The following is a 20,816-nucleotide window of genomic DNA, read 5'->3' on the forward strand; positions in this document are numbered from 1 at the left end:
GACTTAAATTTCCCCCATGTCAAGTTTTGCATGGTGTCAAATATAAGATTTGCAACTTCGTGTACTAAGGACCTGTTTGGTTGGTGCCCTCAAGAATAGCTCCCTGAGACATGCCTGAGCTGTGTTTGGTTGCCGTCCTGGAGGATCAAATGCTTGCCTGGCCTGACAACCTGGCCTGACAACAGGCAGCGTCGTTAGCCTGGTTCAGGCCCAAGAATTCGAAGGCCTGGACACAGCCGGCAGCAGCCTGAGATGCAAATCCCATTTAATTTAAGACGGGGGTGGGCAGCAGCAGCTTTCAAAGCTCTGCCATGTCAGAATGCAGCTCCATTTATTACTATTTAATATGTTAAACACTTTCTAGCAGGTCAGGCACGAACCAAACGTTTATCTTGTAAGGCTGCCTGACCAGGCAAAAAGAAGACTCAACATCTCAGGCTCACTTCGGGCACCCGATTTTGTCAGTCACGATGCTCAGGGTAGCAACCAAACAGCCTAAAATTGTTCCCCATGCTAAGTTCACTCACCATTAGTGCATTTCACTCTTTTGGACCTGACTGATATGGAGTCACTATCGAACCAACTTCAACTTTGAATCCCAGACTCCATCTCAAACATGACCTTTTCCGTCATGGTCAAACCATTTAAATCCTTTTGAATATTCATATTTAATACTACTTGTTAACTATAGGTGCAAATTATTTTATTGAATATTACAAATGCATAAATAACATAAACTAATTGTCAAAATCATGTTTTGGAGAGAATGACTGTCTTCTTTCTATGAACCTGAGGCAGTAGTTTTCTTTTTCTTTTCTTTTTTTGCATGGATGTGAGTAGGCTTCACTTTTTCCCATAAGAAAAGGGTTTATTTGTCGACTCAGTGAGTTAATTAAGAAGAAAAACTATGTTCCGTTCTCTGTCTTTCTTTCTGTCACTCCCCGAAGCCTGACCGTTCAAAATTGAACTTGTTCATAGTTTTTGTGTACAATAGTCTGTTCATAATTGACCATTCCAACGCCACTATGGGTGGCTGATATGTAGAAGGGTTAATTGGGCTTCTTAACACAAACAGTTTGCTCTACCAAATTTCAGAAAGGAAAATACTTTGCCCTGCATACTACAGTTATGTACATATATACAGCACAATAACGACATGTTCATCACAGTACATGACTGAACAATCTGGTGAGACTGACGGAGATTGGTGGTTGTTCTGGAGCTGATCACAGCCAATCAACATAGTCAGAAGATGATTTTGTTTCCCTTTTGGGCTTGTACCTGTTATTCTCGAACATCGCTTTAGATGTGAGTGAGTCCAGAACTGCTGCTTCAGAGAGGTCGTGTGGCGTCATCAACACGCTGTGGACATACAGCCGCATGGGGGCAAGAGGGGAAACGATTAACCACAGTGACTCTAAAGCAAAAAAAAAAAAAAAAAAAGTATAATGCATCTGATTAATATTTTTTGTGGGTAGGGACTACATCCGACTAATACTTTTCTCGTGAAAAGTGTGATCAACGGAATATAACCTCTGTTTCACATGCTAAGTGACAAAACATAGATAAAACGAAATTTGGAATTATAGGAAACCCATGAAAGAGAGAAGAAGTAGTTAGATATTCCCCTTGGTAACCTGTAAAGCTATCTCAGTTCACAGAGGGTAACACTTACCTAGCAAGAACATCCTCCAAAATAGTACGTTGGCAAGGTGTCACATAGTATATGCACTTTCTTGGACACTGCCCAACAGCAAGTTCAACAAGGTAACTGTCACCAATACCTTAAAAATAAAAGGTTACATTATATCATAGAAAAAAAAATGATTGAGAGCTTAAATAAATTTACAAGGGCACTAGCAAATATTGCAAGTGTGAAGCTACATGGTTCCCAGTTAAGCCAAATGGCAGTTTAACCTACCTTGAGATATTGCACGAGCTGTACCTATGTCCTCGGCATATGCAAATGCATGAGGTGCCCTTTTAACACAAGAATATGGGCATCCTGGAGAAAATATCAACAATCACCAATTATTAGATCAAGTTGATAAAACATGTCAAGTCATACATGTGATTTGTATTTACTCCGCAAGGAAGTGTACAACTCGATAAACAAGGAAACCGACTAAACTCAGTTGCTTGAACAAATAAATGCAATACCATACCTAACGGCTAATATGTGCAAATTCTAAAGAAAACAACACTGTGTTGTTCAAATAAAAAGTGTATCTTATACAAGTAGATCAATTAGCAGGGTATGGGTATCAGTCCCTTGAAAGCAAGCATTATTAGAGAAATGATGTGCTTCCGTTAAAAATAGTTTCTCAGTGCCAATACAAACACTTAGTATTAGCACCAAACATCATCCTTCACGCCAATTGCAGAATAAAAAAAAATTTGGTAACAAGACGGAGAAACAATATGATTTTGTCAAGTACCAGCGCCAATACATAGTAGTTCGTTGACAAATATGTCGCAAGCTTCACACTCAGGTTCATCAAATGGGTCAATATTGTTCCTGCACAACATTTAAACATATACAGAGAAGTTGGATTTTGTTAAAACGTAGTTAAATTTGTGCGTAATTGTGGAAATCATTTTTTTTCTTACTAATTTTTTTATAAAAGGGGACAAATGTAGATGCAGCATTTGGTTTGGACTTTGGACCATGGATCAAGAGATAAGATAAGCATCTAAGTCCACAAAACACTACCAGGTTATATTGAATGAGTTTACTGGTCATAACAAGCAGAATAGATTTCTGGCACATACAAGCAAATGTGCATAGCATAATACACATGTTTTCTATTGACCTCTAATTCTAGGAAATGTTAATAAGCACATGTCTACTACAAACAACTTACGTAATCAGCCTTTCGTTATGTACCATTCGCGAAGTCCCTAAGATCTAGAGGTGCCCCTTCCTGTTTCTCATAAATATTCTCAGGCAACCCCATTACACTGTAGCATATTATACTATTGTCCACTATAATTCAGAATTCTACTATATATGTAGTTCGCAATTGTAAATATTCCCAGGAATCATCAGAGATTCAGAGTTGTTTCATTCACTGTGCTAAGAACAAATTTTCATGAAGTTTGAATGATGTAAATCTTTCCAACCAATTTGTCAAACTCTAATCAATTAAATAGCAGAACCGAGAGCTATTAAGTTGAGGGACTTCACTCGGTTAAAATCTATTGAAAATATCTTCCAATAATTTATTTTTGAGAAAATGCAAAAGCTTTCATGAAGTTTCTATCGAAAAATTTCAGGCAGTTTTCAACTAGTAGAATATTTCAGGCTTTGGTAGGTCTTACAGTACTTCATGTGAGGTTGCATCACTATCTCAGACGTTTCTAATGCTTTACATTTCTCTTCTTTTCCAGATGCCTAGCCAGGTCATGCGACTTATGTGGTGCATTGATGTATTGGGGTTTCCCAATCTTCTTGTTCACGCCTGTGCCGGTAACTGGTAGCATTGGTACCCGGAATATACCAGGTACAAGGAATACCGTGACTTTCAGCAGAAACAGTACAGGTGCAAGGTCAGTATCTGCCCCTTTCTGCGGCCAAATGATCAGTGGATTAACATCTTTTGGGGGTTGGTGTCACCATAGACTTGTTGATTTAGGAGCGTAGCATTGATGCATATGCTTAATGTCACCCAAAAAAATGCAAACCCCATTTTATTAAATTTTGAGTTGAACTACAAGTATGTGATTTATAAAATTATGAGAATTTTCGGTAGCTTCCTACTATTATTGGAAGACTAGCAAACCATTTTCAGTAGATTTCAACAGAGTGAAGTAAGGCAATTTTTATAGATCTCAGATCTGCCGATTAATTTAATTGGCAAAATCCATACAAATCCAAGTTACTTATTTTGGGACGGAGGGAGTATTACAGTTACAAATTGGGCAAGATTTAAATCATTCAAACTTCATGAAAATTTAGGGAGAGTCTCCTGTAACATTAGTGAAGCTTCCATAAATATTTCATGATTATTGAAGGATATTTATCTTTTCTTTGCAATTTAAGTGTGTTTTGCAAGTTAAAGATGAGTTTTTAATTCCCGCCAATTTGTTTTCCTCGGAATCAAACATGATTCTTATGGAATGCCAATGATTTGCAACAAGGTTCCTTTATTTCAAGTTACAAAGCTAGAGATGCTAAAACCAGCATTGCATCATTTGTTAAAAATACAAGCTGATGGAAGTATGAAGTACTCCGTCCTTCCCATTTTATAAGTCGTATTAGAGTTAACATAGATACCAAGTGTCGGAGCACGGTCTCCGGCACCGGGGATGCCGAGCACCCCCTTTTTGGTTCGGCGGAGGGCGAGGTGATCGCTCCGGCGATCACCGGCGTGGCGATAGACACGAGGTGTAGACACACGAGTTTTACCCAGGTTCGGGCCACCCGGAGGTGTAATAACCTACGTCCTGCTTTTAGCTGTATTCACAAGTTTGAGTGCGTACAAGTCACCCGGGGAGTTCCCGGGCTGGCTACTTAGGTGAACGTTGTGCTATGTTTTAAGCACTTGGGTTGGATCTGAGCTGTACCCTTTGACCGGTGGCATTGGTCCTCCTTTTATAGACAAGGGGATACCACATGTGCATATGCATGCAGGGTGACACGTTTCCTAGACGCGTGTCACGGACACATGGAATACATTTTTACTCATCCATGCTGGACGCCATGCAGCGCCCAGTCCACTGTACACGGTAGAAAAGAAATGGTTCGTAGGATAGTCGCCCTAGCCTTGCTCAGCAAGACTAGGCCTGCCGATAAGACTCCTGTCGGTGCATTAAATGCACTGCGCCCGCCGTCTTGTCCCGTCTTCACTGTTCCGCGGGTCCCGCCTGCATGCCCGAGCGCGGGTTGCTGGGGTGCACCCTCCCGGCTAGCGCACCTGCTAGTTGCTGGGAGGCGTTCCTTCGGCCTCCCGGGACCGGGGTTCCCGGGAGCACCTTGTACTCGGCCCTCGGTTTTAACTTTGCCAAAGGCCGTCTCCTCGAGGCAGGCTTCCCGGATTCACCGCTACCCGGGTAGCCTTCCTAATGGGGCATCGTCACTGGCGACACACGCGTCCCGTATCAGTGGGACCCCGCGGGCCACTGGTACGACAGTAGCCCCCGGGCGTGTGCCGGCAGCCTTGAAGCTCCCTGCAAGTGCTATCCTCGGTCGGTTGCCGGGCTACGCCCTATCCGACGCGTGGGTCCCAAAGGGAAAACTCCCTGGCACCCGGCCTCGCGGGCCGCATTTATAGTTCCACTTCTGCAAACGAAACGGTCGGGCGCACGATTTCATGCCTTATCTCCCTTAATCACCAGAGAGTTAAGGCCACGTCGCACACCCCCCTCTTAATCTCTGATTCTTTAGGGCTCTTTACTGTCGATCGTGGGGGTGTCCGTTGCAGTCTGCCAGCCCCGACAAATCCAAGGCCGGCGGCGGGCACTCCCCATTGTCTCTCGCTCCTGCCATTGCCTCCTCCCAAGCTCCCCGCGCCCCAACTCCGACCAAATCACCTCTCCACCTCCGCCGATGTCTTCCAAGGGCCAAAACCGTCCCAAGGGGAGCACCAGCAAAGGGGAATAGCGCAAAAGGCCGGCAAGAAGGAGCTGTCGGACAGAGCCCGGAAGGATGACGAAATGCGGGCTAAATTCGCTTTCTTCTCCCCCGGGTACAACAGCGAGGGAGTCGACAAGCTAGTCTTGGCGCTCGCCACCAAGCACAACGAGCACGGGCCGACGCGGGTCCTCCCTGTCGGTGCGAAGCACGACGGGCACTACTTCCGGATCTTCGGGAGGTTCATCCTTGCCGGGTTCGTGCCGCCGCACTCCTACTTCCTTTCAGCCATCATGGAGACCTACGGGCTCATCATGGCGCAGCTTCACCCCACGTCGTTCTTCACATTGGTTGTTTTCCAACACCTCTGTATCGCGTTCGTGGGGGTGATGGCGTCGGTGGCGCTATTCCGCCACTACTACTACCCGAGGGGGGAGAAGAAGGCTCCCCTGTCCTCGGGGGTAGTGTTCCGATTCCGTGACAGGATCAAGTCGGAGTTCATCGAGCTGGGGAAGAAAAAAATCGAGCATGAATGGCGCTGCGACTGGTGCTGGGTGCGCACTGATGAGCTCCAGGAGTTCCACGAGGAGCCCCTCGAGCCTTCAAAGGGCTCTGAGGACTGGACGCTTCGCGACCAGAAAGACGAGGAGCTGGCCCCAATCTATGCGAAGATCAAGGTGCTCCGCGAGGCTGGGCTCACGGACACGGATGTGGCGCGCCCCTTCATCGGGAGGCGCATGGCCCCCCTGCAGCGGCGCTCGCATCCGGCGTGGATGTACACCGGGGCCGGCGACCGGACCTGGCTGCAACGCACGGACCTCCTCTCGGAGGAAGTGCAGTTCTGGGTGAAGGGTATCACCGGCGAGGACGAACGTTACCGGCTGCCCCCGCTTGGAGCGCCCCTGCTCCACGCCGGGATCCTGAACCCGGGAGCCCGGGATCTCCCACTCTGCGACGAGTGGGGGATCGTGGAGGACCCCTCGGCGCAACCCTCCCCCCCGCAGCCCAAGCCCTAGAGGGGCAAGGAGCCGGCTGCCGGCTTGGGGAAAGGGGGCCAAGGCCAGACCTCCGCCAGGGCAGAGGGCTTGGACTCCGACGACTCCTCGTTGGGCGTCGGAGGAGACCTCAGCGACGACGATGCTCCCCCGGCAGCCAGCGGGGTCGCGTCAAAGGAGGACGACGAGGAAGACGACGTCCCCCTGGTGAGGCGGTCCGCGGCAGAGCGGGCGAGCAGGCAGGAGGCCAGCCCGTAGCCTCAGGAGCCTCACGGCGACGCGGCTGGAGCAGCCGCCCCGACCACCCCGGTGACTCCAACAGCTCCCCCCGTGCGAAGCGGCCCTCCGGCGAGGAACATCCTGGCGGACAGGGTGCTCAAGCTCAAGCCTGCGGGGTAAGTCCAAGGTTGTTCAGAACGGCTTTGACTTCGCGAGATTATTTTGTGCCTGACAAACCTATTTTTTTTGCGTTTTCCAGTTCGTCGAGGAAGAGGGGGCAGACCAGTGCGTCGCCGGTAGCCCCAACCAAGAAGCCTCGCCCGGCATCGGGCGGCGGCGACCAAGCGTTGCTGACGCAGCGGCTATGACGGCGGCAGCGGCCGCTGGGGACCCAAGGATCCCTGATTCGAGCTCGCAGGGCACCGGCCCGGCGGCAAGTACGTGCAAGTTCGAACACTTCCTTTACCTATTCGCGCGCGCCTGACGCAGGTGCCGTTCGTGCGGCCGCCGGAGGGGTTCCGGCTGCGCCCGCGCCTACAGAGGTGCGGGTGATCGACCTCACTGGCGAGGACGACGACAAAGGTCCGGCGGAGGTTGCCTCCGTCGGAGCTCTTCAGCAATCAGTCACGGCGCCTGCCAGGGCCGTGATTGCTACCATAGGCAACGCCACGCAGGGGGCGCTGTCTGAGGCGGGCGACACAAAGCAGCCTCCACCAGCTGGGGCGGGTGGTGGTGATCTGGAGAAGCCCCCGAGCCCCCAACTTGCCCCTTCGGACGAGCAAGGAGCAGCGGGGCCTGGCCAGGCCGGGGGCGCGCCATCAAATCCCGACGCGCCCTCGGGGTCGCAGACGGTCGCGGCAAGGTCCTCCTCCTCCGCCGGAGCCGCCTTCAGCCCGGGAGCAGGGGAGCTCGCCAGGCGGACTTGGGGTCGGATCACCTTCGACCCCAGCGTGTTCCAGCAGGGACACCAAGTGATTGACAACATCCAGCAGCAGCAGGGGATGTTCGTCGATTTCTTCAACGACGCGCAGCAGCACCATGCCCGCGTAGTGGCGGAACTGGGCGCAGCGCGACGCGAGGCGGAGGAGCAGCGCACCGAGCTGCAGCGGCTCCGGGAGGAGCTCCAGCAAGCGCGGCAAGCCGGAGCAGCGCCTATCGTGCCAGGGGTGCCAGAGGCGCAGGTCCTCCAGCAGCTGTGCGATTTCCAGCAAGAGCACCAGCGGGAGCTCGAGCTGGAAAAGCCCACACACACCAAGAGCGAGGAGGAGCACCAGGCGGCCCTGGACTCGTTCCAAGGGCGTCTCCGAGAGAAGACGGACTTACTGTCCGGCTACATCCTAGAGATCCAACGTCTCCGCCGCGAGGTCGGAGAGCTGGAGACGGCGGCTGCAACAGCAGCCAAAGCCTCCGCGTGTCGGGAGAAGGAGCTGCATGACCAGGCCCGCTCCCGGGAGCGCGAGCTTGCGGGGCCGCTTAAGGCCGCCCAAGATGCCAGCTCGTCCCTTCAAGGCGAGCTAGACACGGTGCGGCAGGAACTCCGGCTGGTCGATGACGACAACACCAGGAAGGCGTCGGAGATCGGTAGGCTGAACTCCGAGTGCCGCGAGCACAAGCTACAGGCCCAGGAAGCTTGCGGTGCGTGCACCGAGCTGCGGGCCCGCAGGACAGGGGAGGTGGCCAGGCTGAAGAAGCTGGCCGACTTGGCGGTGGAGGCGCTGCAGGGGTTCGACATCCCTGTGGCTTCCTTCGACGGGACAGACATCGCGAGCTTCACTTCGTTCTTCGCGGATTTCGTCGGCCGGCTGAGCGGCCTGCAGAGCTGTGTCACGGCCTTCGGGGACCGGCAAGTCGGCCTTGCGGCCGAGCAGGTCGCCGGGCACCCTGACTTCCCGTTCGAGTTGGTCTTCGACGCCTGGTCTGACGAGGAAGAGGTCAAGACCCACCGGGAGGCGGTGCAGGGTGTCGTGGATGAGATGGTGGCGCAGATGCAGGGCAAAGGTCGACGAAGAGGAAGCCGCCGATGCCGAGGATGCCCCTGACACCGACGTAGCTGCCCCGGGAGCACCTCCCACATAGTTTGTTTCCTTCCTTTTTATTTTCCTGCAAGCGGCGCATGGCGCCTTAGAGCTTTTTTATGTTATCTTTCCCTTGTCATTATCAGTGTTACTCGTTAACTCGTTTTGCTCAAGCTTCAATATATATCCAATGCTACTTTCTCTTGCTTCTTTGCCTAAGACTAGCTTGCCGGGGAGGGGCTTTGTCCTTCTCGTGCTTTAGCCTTGCGTATTCGGGGACTCGCCAACTACATGCGTAGCCAGACTAGGGACCCGGGACGGACCCGTGATGCCGACCTAGGACCAAACATCAGCGGCTGGTCACTCCATCTGCGGGTTAACTACCCCAGCGCGCACGCCTCCGGGACGGACCCGCGAGCCACGTGTGGGGGGCGTCCTCACCCCGCAAGCGTCCTTCCCACGCTCCAGCAACACGGGGACCGACCTTACCTCAGCAAGCCGCGTTACTAAAGGAAAAACCAAGGACCCAAATGAGATACTTAGCTTCCCATTCTTTTTGGACTCGCTGCACCTTGTTGAGAGCCATGGCAAGGACGCGGTGGCCGTGCACCCTCCGGCAGCACCCTTGGGGCCGCGGAGGCATGCACCACCACCGCGTCTTTACGACGCCTCTCGCTTGTCTCATCACCATTTCTGGTGTCGTTTCGTAAAAGATGTGGCAGGGCCGCGATGGTGAGAACACCCTCAGCGACAAGCGCAGAGGGATGGACCACCATCGCCTCTCTGCGACATCCCTTGCCTTCTTGCCCGTTGCTCGTGTTGCACTTGCTCTGGTTTCCTTAAATAGCCATAGCGCTGCTCTTGTCTCCACACGCCCGGGACCACCCGTCGCCACGTGGAGGCCCTGGCCTTGTCTCAGTTTCCTGCACCAAGCCTCGAAGTAATTGCTATATATGTACAACTTACTCGCAAGACGACGACACCCGTGACCACCCCACGAGCATCACAGTGTGCCTTTGCCTTATCTCTATCCTGCATGTCAGATTCTTGCAGTGCCCAAGGTACATAGCAAAAGAAAATTTTGAAATGTACGAAAAACAGTATAAACTGGATAACCTCCAGCTTCCCAGGCCCCGGGCACAGAAGAGTCGACCTCAAACCTGGTTGTGAGCATCTTTACATTTCCACTGTGCCTCGCTTGCACGTAGCACGTTGCGTACGGGTCCGGCAACTGCTAGACCTCGTTCCGGGGCGTCCCGGCAACGAGCTTGGTTTTCAGGGTTCCGGCAGCCCCCTGCTCACAGCCAAGGATGAGGAGACAATTCTGTGCACCCAGAGCAGGAGACAGAAGCATTCACAATCAACAAAGCACAATATTTACCAATGCAACACTTATCTTTATTCAACTTTGTGCTAGCGGATTATAATCAGGCCTTGCCCAGCTTCACTAGCTTAAAGAGGCATGCTGCCGCAATGTCACCCGTGGGTAAGGCGCCACCGTTTCACGGGTAGAACTTGCGTAGGTGCTCAATGTTCCAACAATTGGGCACCGGCAAGCCTTCTTCGGTTTCCAGCCGGACAGCCCCCGGTCTGGTCACCTGGACTACCCGGAAAGGGCCTTCCCAGATTGGAGTCAACTTGTTCTCGGCCTTTGTTCCTTGTATCCGGCGCAGGACGAGGTCTCCAACCTTGAGCCCCCGGGGACGGACTCTCCTGCCGTGATAACGACGGAGTCCCTGCTGGTAGCTTGCAGCTCGTACAGTAGCCCGGCATCGAATCTCCTTGATGAAGGTAAGGTCATCAATCCTCTGCGTGTGTTGGCTCTTGTCGCCGTACGCAAGGTGACCCATACTTGAGCTCGAGGGGCAGAACACCTTCTGCCCCGTAGACGAGGGTAAACGGAGTTTGACCCGTCGCCCGACTCGGTGTGGTCCGTAGTGACCACAGCACGGGTTGGAGTTCTTCAACCCAATGTTTCCCGTGGCCCTTGAGCTTGTCAAAGGTTCTCTTCTTGAGCCCCCGCAGCACTTCTGCGTTGGCTCGCTCAACTTGCCCATTGCTCCTCGGATGAGCAACAGAGGCAAAGTGAATCTTAGTGCCCATGTCCTCGCAGTAAGCTTGGAACACCGCACTAGTGAATTGCGTGACGTTGTCGGTGATGATGCCGTTAGGCACACCAAACCGGCACACAATGCCTTTGAAGAACTTGACGGCTGCCTGTGCCGTGACGGCTCGGACAGGCTCCACCTCGACCCACTTCGAGAACTTGTCGATGGCCACAAGCAGGTACTCGTAGCCACCAACTGCTCTCGGTAGCTTGCCGACGATGTCCAGCCCCCAGACCGCGAACGGCCACGAGGATGGGATGACTTGCAGGGCTTGCGCTATTGGTTGCTCTTCTTGGCGTGAAACTGGCATGCTTCACATGTCTTGACTAATTGTTCGGCATCGGCTAGTGTTGTCAGCCAATAGAAGCCGTGCCGGAATGCTTTCCCATCTAGTGCCCTGGAGGCCACATGGTGTGAGCATGTGCCTCGATGTATATCTTCCAGCAACGCGCGCCCTTCCTCCTGGGGCATGTAGAGGAGCATGACTCCGTTAGGACGCCTCCGGTAGAGTTCTCCGTCCACCAGGACGTACATCTTAGCTTGTCAGGCTACTCGCTCCGCGGCAATGTCTTCTTCTGGGAGGGTCCCGTCCCTGAGGTAGCGAATAATATTCGTCCCCCAGGGTGGTGACTCCCGGCTAGTATATGCCACCAACTTGGCGGCACAGTCCCCTGCAGCTGCAGGGTCACCCTGTGTTGCCGGAGGGGCTTCCCCGGCAACCGTCTTGGGGTCGACAGAGGGCTTCGACTGCCTCTGCACGAACACCACAGGAGGCACCTTGCTGCGACAGTTCATCCGCAACAGAGTTGTCCTTGTGCTTTATGTGCTCAAATCGAAGTGCTTTGAACTTGGACTCCAATTTTCGCACTTCCTCCACGTACGCTGCCATCTGACGGCAGTCATAGTCCTTGTTTACCTGGTTGATCACGCGTTGGGAGTCTCCGCGAACAACCAAGCGCTTGATGTCTAGGGCGATTGCCACGCGTAGCCCGGCAAGCAGTCCCGCGTACTCTGCCGTGGAGTTGGTGAAGTCGAGCTGTATCACGAACTTGAGCTGGTCTCCAGTGGGCGACTCGATCACCACTCCGGCACCGGCGCCCTGCAAGCAGAAGGCGCCGTTGAAGTACATGACCCGGTACCCTTCGTCCAATCTGCCGGGAAGGCTCGCCTCCGGCTCTTCTCCCTCTATGCCTGTTGACGTCCACTCTGCGACAAAATCAGCGAGAGCGGTGCTCTGGATGCTCTTGGTGTTGGCGAAACGCAGCCCGAACTCTGCCAGCTCCATCCTCCACTCGGCCACTCTCCCGATGGCTTCACGGTTGGTGAGGGCCCTCTCTAAGCAGAACCCCGACACCACCGTGATGATGTGCGCCTAAAAGTAATGGCGCAACTTCCTTGAAGCGAGCAGGATCCCAAGCAGAAACTTCTGGACCTGCGGGTACCGCACCCGGGCATCGCGCAGCACCGTGCTAATGAAGTACACGGGATGCTGCACTAGCCGCTTGCGGGGGGCAGCCTGCGTGGGCTGTCCCTCAGATCCAGGGGCAGAGGAGGTAGCCGGGGGTTCCTTAGGCTCACCTGGGGCTCCCCGGCCCTTCCGCCTCAGCCCCCGGGACTTGCTCTTCCCTCTCGGCAACGAGCACGGAGCTACCTACCTGGTCTGTCGCTGCTAGGTACAGCAGCAATGGCTCGCCCGGCTTGGGGGCGACGAGAACCGGCGGCGACTTCAGGTACCTCTTCAAGTCCTGGAACGCCGCTTCCGCCTCGGGGGTCCAACTGATTGGACCCTTCTTCTTCATCACCTTGAAGAAAGGTAGGGCTCGCTCGCCCAGCCTTGAGATGAAACGCCCAAGCGCCGCAATGCACCTGTTGAGGCGCTGGACATCTCTAACCTTGCGAGGTGCCTCCATCTTCTCGATCGCCTCGATCTTCTGTGGGTTGGCTTCGATTCCCCTGTGAGAGACCAAAAAGCCCAGCAAGTGTCCCGAGTCCACACCGAACGTGCACTTCTCAAGGTTAAGCTTGAGCTTGATCCTGTGGAGGTTGTTGAACGTCTCCTGCAGGTCGTCGACGAGCGAGTCCCTACGCCGCGACTTGACGACGATATCGTCCATGTAGACCTCGATGTTCCGGCCTAGCTGGGGTCCCAGACACTCGTGCAATGCGCGCTGAAATGTCGAGCCCGCGTTCTTCAACCCGAAAGGCATCCATGTGTAACAGTAGCAGCCAACCGGGGTGATGAACGTTGTTTTCTCCTCATCTTCGACTGCCATCTTAATCTGATGGTAGCCGGAGAAGGCGTCTAGAAAGCACAAAGACTCACAACATGCCGTAGAATCTACTATTTGATCGATACGGGGTACTGGGAAGGGGTCCTTTGGACATGCACGGTTAAGATCAGTAAAATCTACACACATGCGCAATTTATTTCCAGCTTTAGGGACTACAACAGGGTTTGCTAACCAAGTGGGGTACAACACTTCCCTGATTGCCCCGGCGTTCTTGAGCTTCTCCACTTCCTGCTGGATGAAGTCCTTGCGTTCATGTGCTTGCCAGCGAACCTTCTGCTTGACGGGCCGCGCGCCCGGCCGCACCGCCAGCCGATGCTCGATCACCTCCCTAGGGACTCCGGGAAGATCTGACGGCTCCCAAGCGAACACGTCAGCGTTCTCCCGGAGGAAGGCGACGAGGGCGCTTTCCTATTTGTCGTCGAGGCTCGCACCGATGGAGACGGTGCGTGCCTCGTTGCCATCATGCAGGGGTACCTTCTTGACCTTGGTGCCCTCCTCCTTCAGCTTCGTGCCCTTGCTTACGCGCGGGCTGGAGCTGGAGCTGCCCCCGGCATCCTGCCCGGGAGCGGCTCGCGCCTTCTTTTGTGCGGGTTGTTCACCCGCAAGTGGATCCTCTCTCCCGGCAACGTCGTAATCGCCAGGATCCGCCACTGCGGAGGGCTTCATGACCTCGCCCACGCACCAAGCAGCGTCCTTCAGGTCGCACTTGATGGAGAGAACGCCGTGTGTTGACGACATCTTCATCACGTCGTAGGCGCCATGCGTTGCCGCCATGAACTTGATCAGCGCTGGCCGATCAATGATCCCGTTGTACGGCAACGGGGTGTGAGCCACATCGAAAATGATGTGCTCAGTCCGGAACGCTTCCCGAGAACCAAAGGTCATCGGGAGCATGATTCGCCCCATGGGCTGCACCACTCCGGGGTTGATCCCCCGGAACGGGTCGGTGGGCTTCATCTGCTCCAGGGGCAGCTGAAGCTTTTCCACCAGCTTGGCGGACAGCAGGTTGAGGCTTGCCCCGCTGTCCACCAGAACCTTGGTCACCGTCACATTGTTTATGATCGGTGACACCAAGAGGGGTAGCACCCCTGAACCCAAGGGACGGATCAGGTGATCGTCCGAGTTGAATGTGATCGGCACATGCGACCACCTCAACGGCTGCTGCGCCACCACGCTGGGGAGGAGGGCGCAGACCTCACGCGTGAGCCGCTTCACGGTAGCGTGAGACGTGAGAGCATATGCTCACCCGTGGATGCAGGCGACGTCGCGAGGCTCCTGGAATCCGGGCTCGTCGGCGTCGACGTCACTGTAGACATCCTCGCGCTGCTTAGCGCGAGGCTTGTCACGTCCCCGGGGAGGCCGGTCCTTGCTGCCGCGGGCTTGACCGCGACCCCCCGCGGGCTCTCCTTTGTCGCCGCCGGCTGCGCCCCGGCCTGCTCCGCCGCGAGGGTTGTTCGGGCAGTCCCGAGAGAGGTGCCCGATGTCCCCGCAGTTGAAGCAAGCCCCGACAGCACGGCGCTCCTCGTGGCGCTACTCGCGCTTCTCCTTGATGGTCTGGAGAGTGCGGCAGTCCTGCGCGTCATGGGTGGCGTATGTGTGGATGGGGCAGCGCGCGGCCGTTGGCGGCTTGCTGCCCGATGCTCTCGCCGACGCCGCCTTCTTGGCGGGCCTCTGGGGAGCCCCTGGCTCCGCGGCAAGCACTTGCTTCCCGCCGCATTTCTGGGAGCTCTTCTTCCCGGAGCCCTCCGGTAGGTTTTCCGCTGCTTTGGCGGCAAGTTCGGGCGCCAAGCGTCCTTCCTCGGCCATCGCGCACTTGTGCGCGAGAGCGTAGAGATCTCTTGTGGTCCGGATCCGGTGCGTGTTGAGCTTCTCACGCATCTTCGGGTCTCGGACGTTGATAGCGTATGTGTTGATGATGGCGGCCGCTTCCACCTTAGGGATGGAGTAGGAGAGGTTGGAGAACCTATTGGTGAAGTCCAGCAACATCTCCCCCGGTTTCTGCACGACCGTGTGCAGTTTCGCCATGGTTCCCGGGCACTTGCAGCTACCCTGGAATACGTTCACGAACTGCTCGTGCAGGTCAGCCCAAGAGGCTATGGACCCGGCGGGCAGGTTGAGCAACCAAGTCCTCGCTGATCCTTTGAGGACCATCGGGAACCAGTTGGCCCTAACCTTAGCGTCGGCGCCAATGACGTGCATGCCCAACGTGTAGGTCAGGAGGAAATCCTTGGGATTCACGGTCCCGTCGTACGTCCCGAGCGTCGGCGCTCGGAACTTGCGGGGCCACATCACCCGGCGCAGCTCGCGAGTGAACGCGGGGTAGCCGTCCTCGGCGCCCATGGGAGCATCTTCCAGCTCCTTTGGGCGCTGGCGTTCTGCTTCACGCCGACGCCTGCGCTCCAAGCGCTGGCGGAGGTCTTCCTGCTGGACGGCGTTCAGGACGCCTCGCGCGTCACCCCGTGTAATGGTCGGTGATGAATCCGAGCCCCCCATGGGATCCTCACCTCCTTGCCCTCCCACCGGGGGAGGGTGTTCTCCGTGTCTTGAGATGCGGGGCGTGTCTCCGCGTCCCGGGTTCTGCCCCCGGCCTGAAGCAGCCGGGGCGCCCTCGCCTTGCGGCTGCTAGGCGGCGAGTGCAAGGAGCGTGTCTAGTTCCGCGTTCCATGCTTCGTACGCTGGCGTGCCTTGCGGTGGCTCGTAGCGTACCATGACACGCGCAGCTATGATGGCTTCCGCCGGGGTTTGGGCGGGAGGCTGCCGATTCTCTAACCGGCTGCCCTCCGCCCTGTTACCCGGTTCCCTCGAGTGAGTGGGGCGGGACTCCGTCGGTGTCGCACGCGACGCGCTGTGCTCATGGCGCAGTTGCCGCTGCGCATCGCGGGCCGGCGCTGGGAACCGCAGGCCCCCTCAGCCGGTTGTCCGCCGACGGCCGAGGGGGTGGTGGCGGCATCTGCGACTGCTTCTGCGCCAGGTAGGGTGCTTGTGACGCGCGCGCAGCGTCATGGGACTGAGTGCGCATGGCGAGAGTGTCGTGCAAGTCGACCCGGGGCTCGTCTGCCTTCTTGGGCGGCATGGCGAGCTAGTCGTTGAAGATGTCGTAGGCGAAGAAGCCGGTGTTGACGACGATGACGCCGGCGTTCAACTGAAGCTTTCCGCACGCCCCCTACCTGGCGCGCTAGATGTCGGAGCATGGTCTCCGGCACCGGGGATGCCGAGCACCCCCTTTTCGGTTTGGCGGAGGGCGAGGTGATCGCTCCGGCGATCGCTGGTGTGGCGATAGACACGAGGTGTAGACACACGAGTTTTACCCAAGTTCGGACCACCCGGAGGTATAATACCCTACGTCCTGCTTTTAGCTGTATTCACAAGTTTGAGTGCGTACAAGTCACCCGGGGAGTTCCCAGGCTGGCTACTTAGGTGAACGCTGTGCTATGTTCTAAGCACTTGGGTTGGAACCGAGCTGAACCCTTTGACCGGTGGCATTGGTACTCCTTTTATATACAAGAGGATACCAAATGTGCCTATGCATGCAGGGTGACACGTTTCCTAGATGCGTGTCACGACCGCATGGAATACAGTTTTACTCATCCATGCTGGACGCCATGCAGCGCCCAGTCCACTGTACACGGTAGAAAAGAAATGGTTCGTAGAGTAGTCGCCCTAGCTTTGCTCAGCAAGACTAGCCTGCCGATAAGACTCATGTTGGTGCATTAAATGCACTGCGCCCGCCGTCTTGTCCTGTCTACACTGTTCTGCGGGTCCCGCCTGCATGTCCGAGCGCGGGTTGCTAGGGTGCACCCTCCAGGCTAGCGCACCTGCTAGTTGCCGGGAGGCGTTCCTTCAGCCTCCCGGGAACCCCGGTCCCAGGAGCACCTTGTACTCGGCCCTCGGCTTTAACTTCGCCAAAGGCCGTCTCCTCGAGGCAGACTTCCCGGATTCACCGGTTCCTGGGTGGCCTTCCTAACAGGGCTTCGTCACTGACAATCCACGCGTCCCGTATCAGTGGGACCCCGCGGGCCACTGGTACGACACGAAGGAAGGCTTGAATCGCTTGAAAAATGGGCAATCCTTTATTTATTGCTGGGCTCAAAACGCTTTGGGGCAAATCCCTGTTATTAATTTAATAGCATGCATGCACTAACTTTCCGGCCACAGCGCACGGCATGCAAAGCCGCGTCCCATCCATTCTGTCCAGTGCATGCAGCGACTAAACATCCAGTCTAGTGGAAACCGAAGCATTAATTCGATGCAGTGTTAGGTTACCTCCTAATAAGACAACTAATATGGGAAAAACAAAAATCTAATACGACTATTAAAATGGATGGAGAGAGTATCCACTACCTTGCAACCATCATTCCATTGTTACCAGATAACATCTGTGTGAAACGAAGCAGTGTGACTAGTAGCAAAATGCAAACATGATAATATAACTTGGATTTCAGATGAAGAAGAGTGAAAAAGAAGAGACAAACAGAACTGAATACATGCAATTCTACATATATATTCTATTTTTGTCAGTAACTATGTTCCCCTCCTCTACATCAGGGGTACTGAATATTTTTTTGCCAAGATAAATTGTGTCTAAAATTGTGGGCATTGTTTATAGGAACCGTTGTAGTTACAAGAACATGATAGGAATTACAAATTAACAGTGTATGCTAACAAATCAAACAGAAGATTTTCAGAAACCCTTAAGACCACACTAGGGGCTGTGGGTTGTGATGGTCCGATTCGATTATTACTTACTGTTATTGCTATAGCAGCACTGAAACTGAGCGCCCAAAGCAACTTCTACGAAACACAGGCATCTAGCAAGCATAGTTACCTCATAGGCCTCAAGTACTCGTCTCATTATCAAATTTGCGCTCTCTTTGTCCTTGCAGACATCAGGATGGAACTCCTTAACCTGTCACAAGAGCTCAGTGTTATGTCACTTGGAACAAAGGTTGGGGTGATGAGCTAGGACAAAAACACAGTATGGGACTTGTGGCTTAGGGTATGGAAATGTATCATGCCTACAGTAGAGTCAAGTTTTACATTTTCTGTGCGAAACGACTTGACACAGACCAAATATTTGGGAGTTGGACTGTTAAACTAACTTCACCGCCATAATATTAGGGGGTTGGATAGTTTGTGTGTATTCTTCTACTCCCTCCGTCCAGAAATAAATAACGTGGATTTGTATAAGAATCTATACAAATCCACGTCACTTATTTCGGAACGGAGGGAGTATAAGTTATCGGTTTTGTTATTTCTTAGGCGACTGAGAAATAACTATTTTATTAGTCGATATAACAATCTTTTGTCATGCACTGCATAGTTCCAAAGTGGTAATTTGGGGATCTCCCAATCCTCACCCAACATAATAATTCAAGGAGACTACTTTAGTATGCTTAAATGGTAGACGGATGTGAGCTAATTCCTTCAGGTATAACGAACATTTAGTTCTGTAATTTCTTGTAGCGTGCAAGTACCAAACAGCTAAAGCTGCTGAGGCACCATAAAAACGAGCGGTTCCTTACCCGGGCGCGGAAGGCGGCCTTGAGCTGCGACGCAGAGTAGGCGGCCGAGGCGTTGAGGCCGAGGATCTGGAAGGGCGTGGCGAGCGGGTCCAGTATCCTCCTCTCGTTTCCCTCGCCGCTGCCGAGCGCCGAGACGGGGAGGGCGCGGCTGCGCCGCGGCGAAGGCAACGGTGCCCTCCGGCCGAAGGGAACCGCGCGGCCGTGCGGCGGGAAGGAAGAGGAAGCCACCGGAGTGGCCATCACGGGGTTGCTCTGTGTGGCGGGTAAGCGGCGGCGAAGTGTATCGCGCTCGGTTCCGTGTGTGCGTTTGTTCTTTACGGAAAAACTGGTAACTGTCACCTGTCAACTACTCTCCGTTTTTAAATATTCTAATTTGGCCTAAAATTAAACTTTTTTAAGTTTAATCAAAAGAAAAGCTAACCAATTGAAGAAAATAAATATATTTAGAGTTAAAGCTGTTCTATAAATTTGTCAATAAGAGAAAGTTAGAACATGTTATATCGTTATCGTGGATATAAGAATTATAGTTTTTATGCCGTGAAAGCCGGAGCTTTGCGATGCAATATTAGAATGGAAAAACCAAATATATTTACAAGCGACCACGGTCAAATCAAGAGAAAAAGTCAAAGCCGAAAGAGAGAAATACCGTCCCAATGGATCAAACGCAGCTGAGCGATAGGGGGGACTAAAAAACCAAAGAACACCAAGAAAACACCAAGAAACCTCACGGCACGGTCCCGTGGTGGAAAGCAAGCCTATGGGCAGGAGCTGCCATGGTTTGAAAGATATGACCTTTACGCCCCTTCCAAATGTTCCACGTGATGTAAATGACCACCCACCGAAATATTGTCTTCTTTCCTTGTCAATCGTCTTGGAGGGTTGAATCCACCAAGCACAAGTGTCCCTATAGTCGGACGGCTTGATCTGTTGAACGATGTTGAAGTTGTAGTAGTCAAGTACCTTTTCCCACACTTGGTGAGCAAAAGGGCATGGAAGAATTATGGTTATGAATGTAACAAGAGAAGAGAAAAGTATGCAAACCTCGAGAAGATGCAAGGGTCGACCTTAAGCGGTGGGATATAGTAACCAACTATTTTGTTGGTCATACCTCGATAGTTGATGGCCTCCGAGAGGTATGATGATGTGCTACTCTAAATTGGAGGATCTTCTCCTAGGATGACGGATCCATCGGCAGAACATGGTTGTGTCCTCCTCTTCGACTGTTATCGCATATAACATAGTTTCTATATTTGTTAGGACCACATGCAACTCTTCCTCGACTATGGTGGACGTAAATTTTGGTGTCTCAACAAAAGGTGATGTTAAGTGTTATCGCACGGAAGTGAACTCAATGATAAATCTCGCCAAGCAAGTCGAATCACTTTTTGAAGTGTCTGAAACCAAGGTTCAAAAAAGCGCTAAGCGAGCAGTGAGGCACCGCTCAGAGGAATTGAAGTTTAAGCGTTTCATATGAGTTTTGCCTGGTGCCGTTATGTTGCCCGCCTTAGATGAATTGGCAGGATTCTTGGAGGGAATCAGGAGAAAATTGAGAAATTGGCGGGATCCTTGGAAGAAATCAAGGTGAATTGAAGAAAATGGATGGATCCATGGAGGAAATAATGCGGGAGAGAGAGAAGCCGCCCATGCATGAGAGAATTGTGCTAATGGGCTTATCAGTGCTTAAGTAGCCACTTAGAGCCTAAGCAAGGCGTTTTCCCATCGATAACGCTTTAGCGCGCTTAACCCACGCTTTTTTGAAAGCTGTCTGAAACCAACACACAAACCATTATCTCTTAGACGAACAAGAAAAATAACATGTGAGAACTTGATACTAATTCAATACCATGATTGTAACTTACACAATCATGTGGTACCTATATCATCATCGTGATTGAAATTTTTTACCAAATAGAATGGTAAATGCATCACCAGTACGGTGACACCTTCGTGTAAAATAATCGTGACAACTTCTTTATAAAACAAGTAACACTAGTCAGCAATGTCGTGTTATCCCATCTTTCATATATTAGTGTTTAGATATATAAACAAGTGCTAAATACTTCATGGTTTAACACATCTACAACAGAAATACAC

The 20,816-nt window shown here is 53.0% G+C and overlaps 1 protein-coding gene across 1 annotated transcript; it reads right to left on the reverse strand.

Moving 5' to 3' along the window:
* Window positions 1-949: 949 nt before the first annotated feature.
* Window positions 950-19,049, reverse strand: LOC100824792. The gene is made up of 7 exons (XM_003566220.3): window positions 18,723-19,049; window positions 18,026-18,106; window positions 17,542-17,576; window positions 2,439-2,518; window positions 1,922-2,005; window positions 1,676-1,784; window positions 950-1,362 (listed from the first exon to the last, which is right to left on the reverse strand). Exons 1-7 carry the CDS (start codon window positions 18,960-18,962, stop codon window positions 1,227-1,229), a joined length of 765 nt encoding a protein of 254 aa, XP_003566268.1. The 5' UTR covers window positions 18,963-19,049; the 3' UTR covers window positions 950-1,226.
* Between the last annotated feature and the right edge of the window lie 1,767 nt (window positions 19,050-20,816).

Source organism: Brachypodium distachyon, chromosome 2 (assembly GCF_000005505.3).
Source record: "Brachypodium distachyon strain Bd21 chromosome 2, Brachypodium_distachyon_v3.0, whole genome shotgun sequence".
In the NCBI taxonomy this organism is placed as follows: Eukaryota; Viridiplantae; Streptophyta; class Magnoliopsida; order Poales; family Poaceae; genus Brachypodium; species Brachypodium distachyon.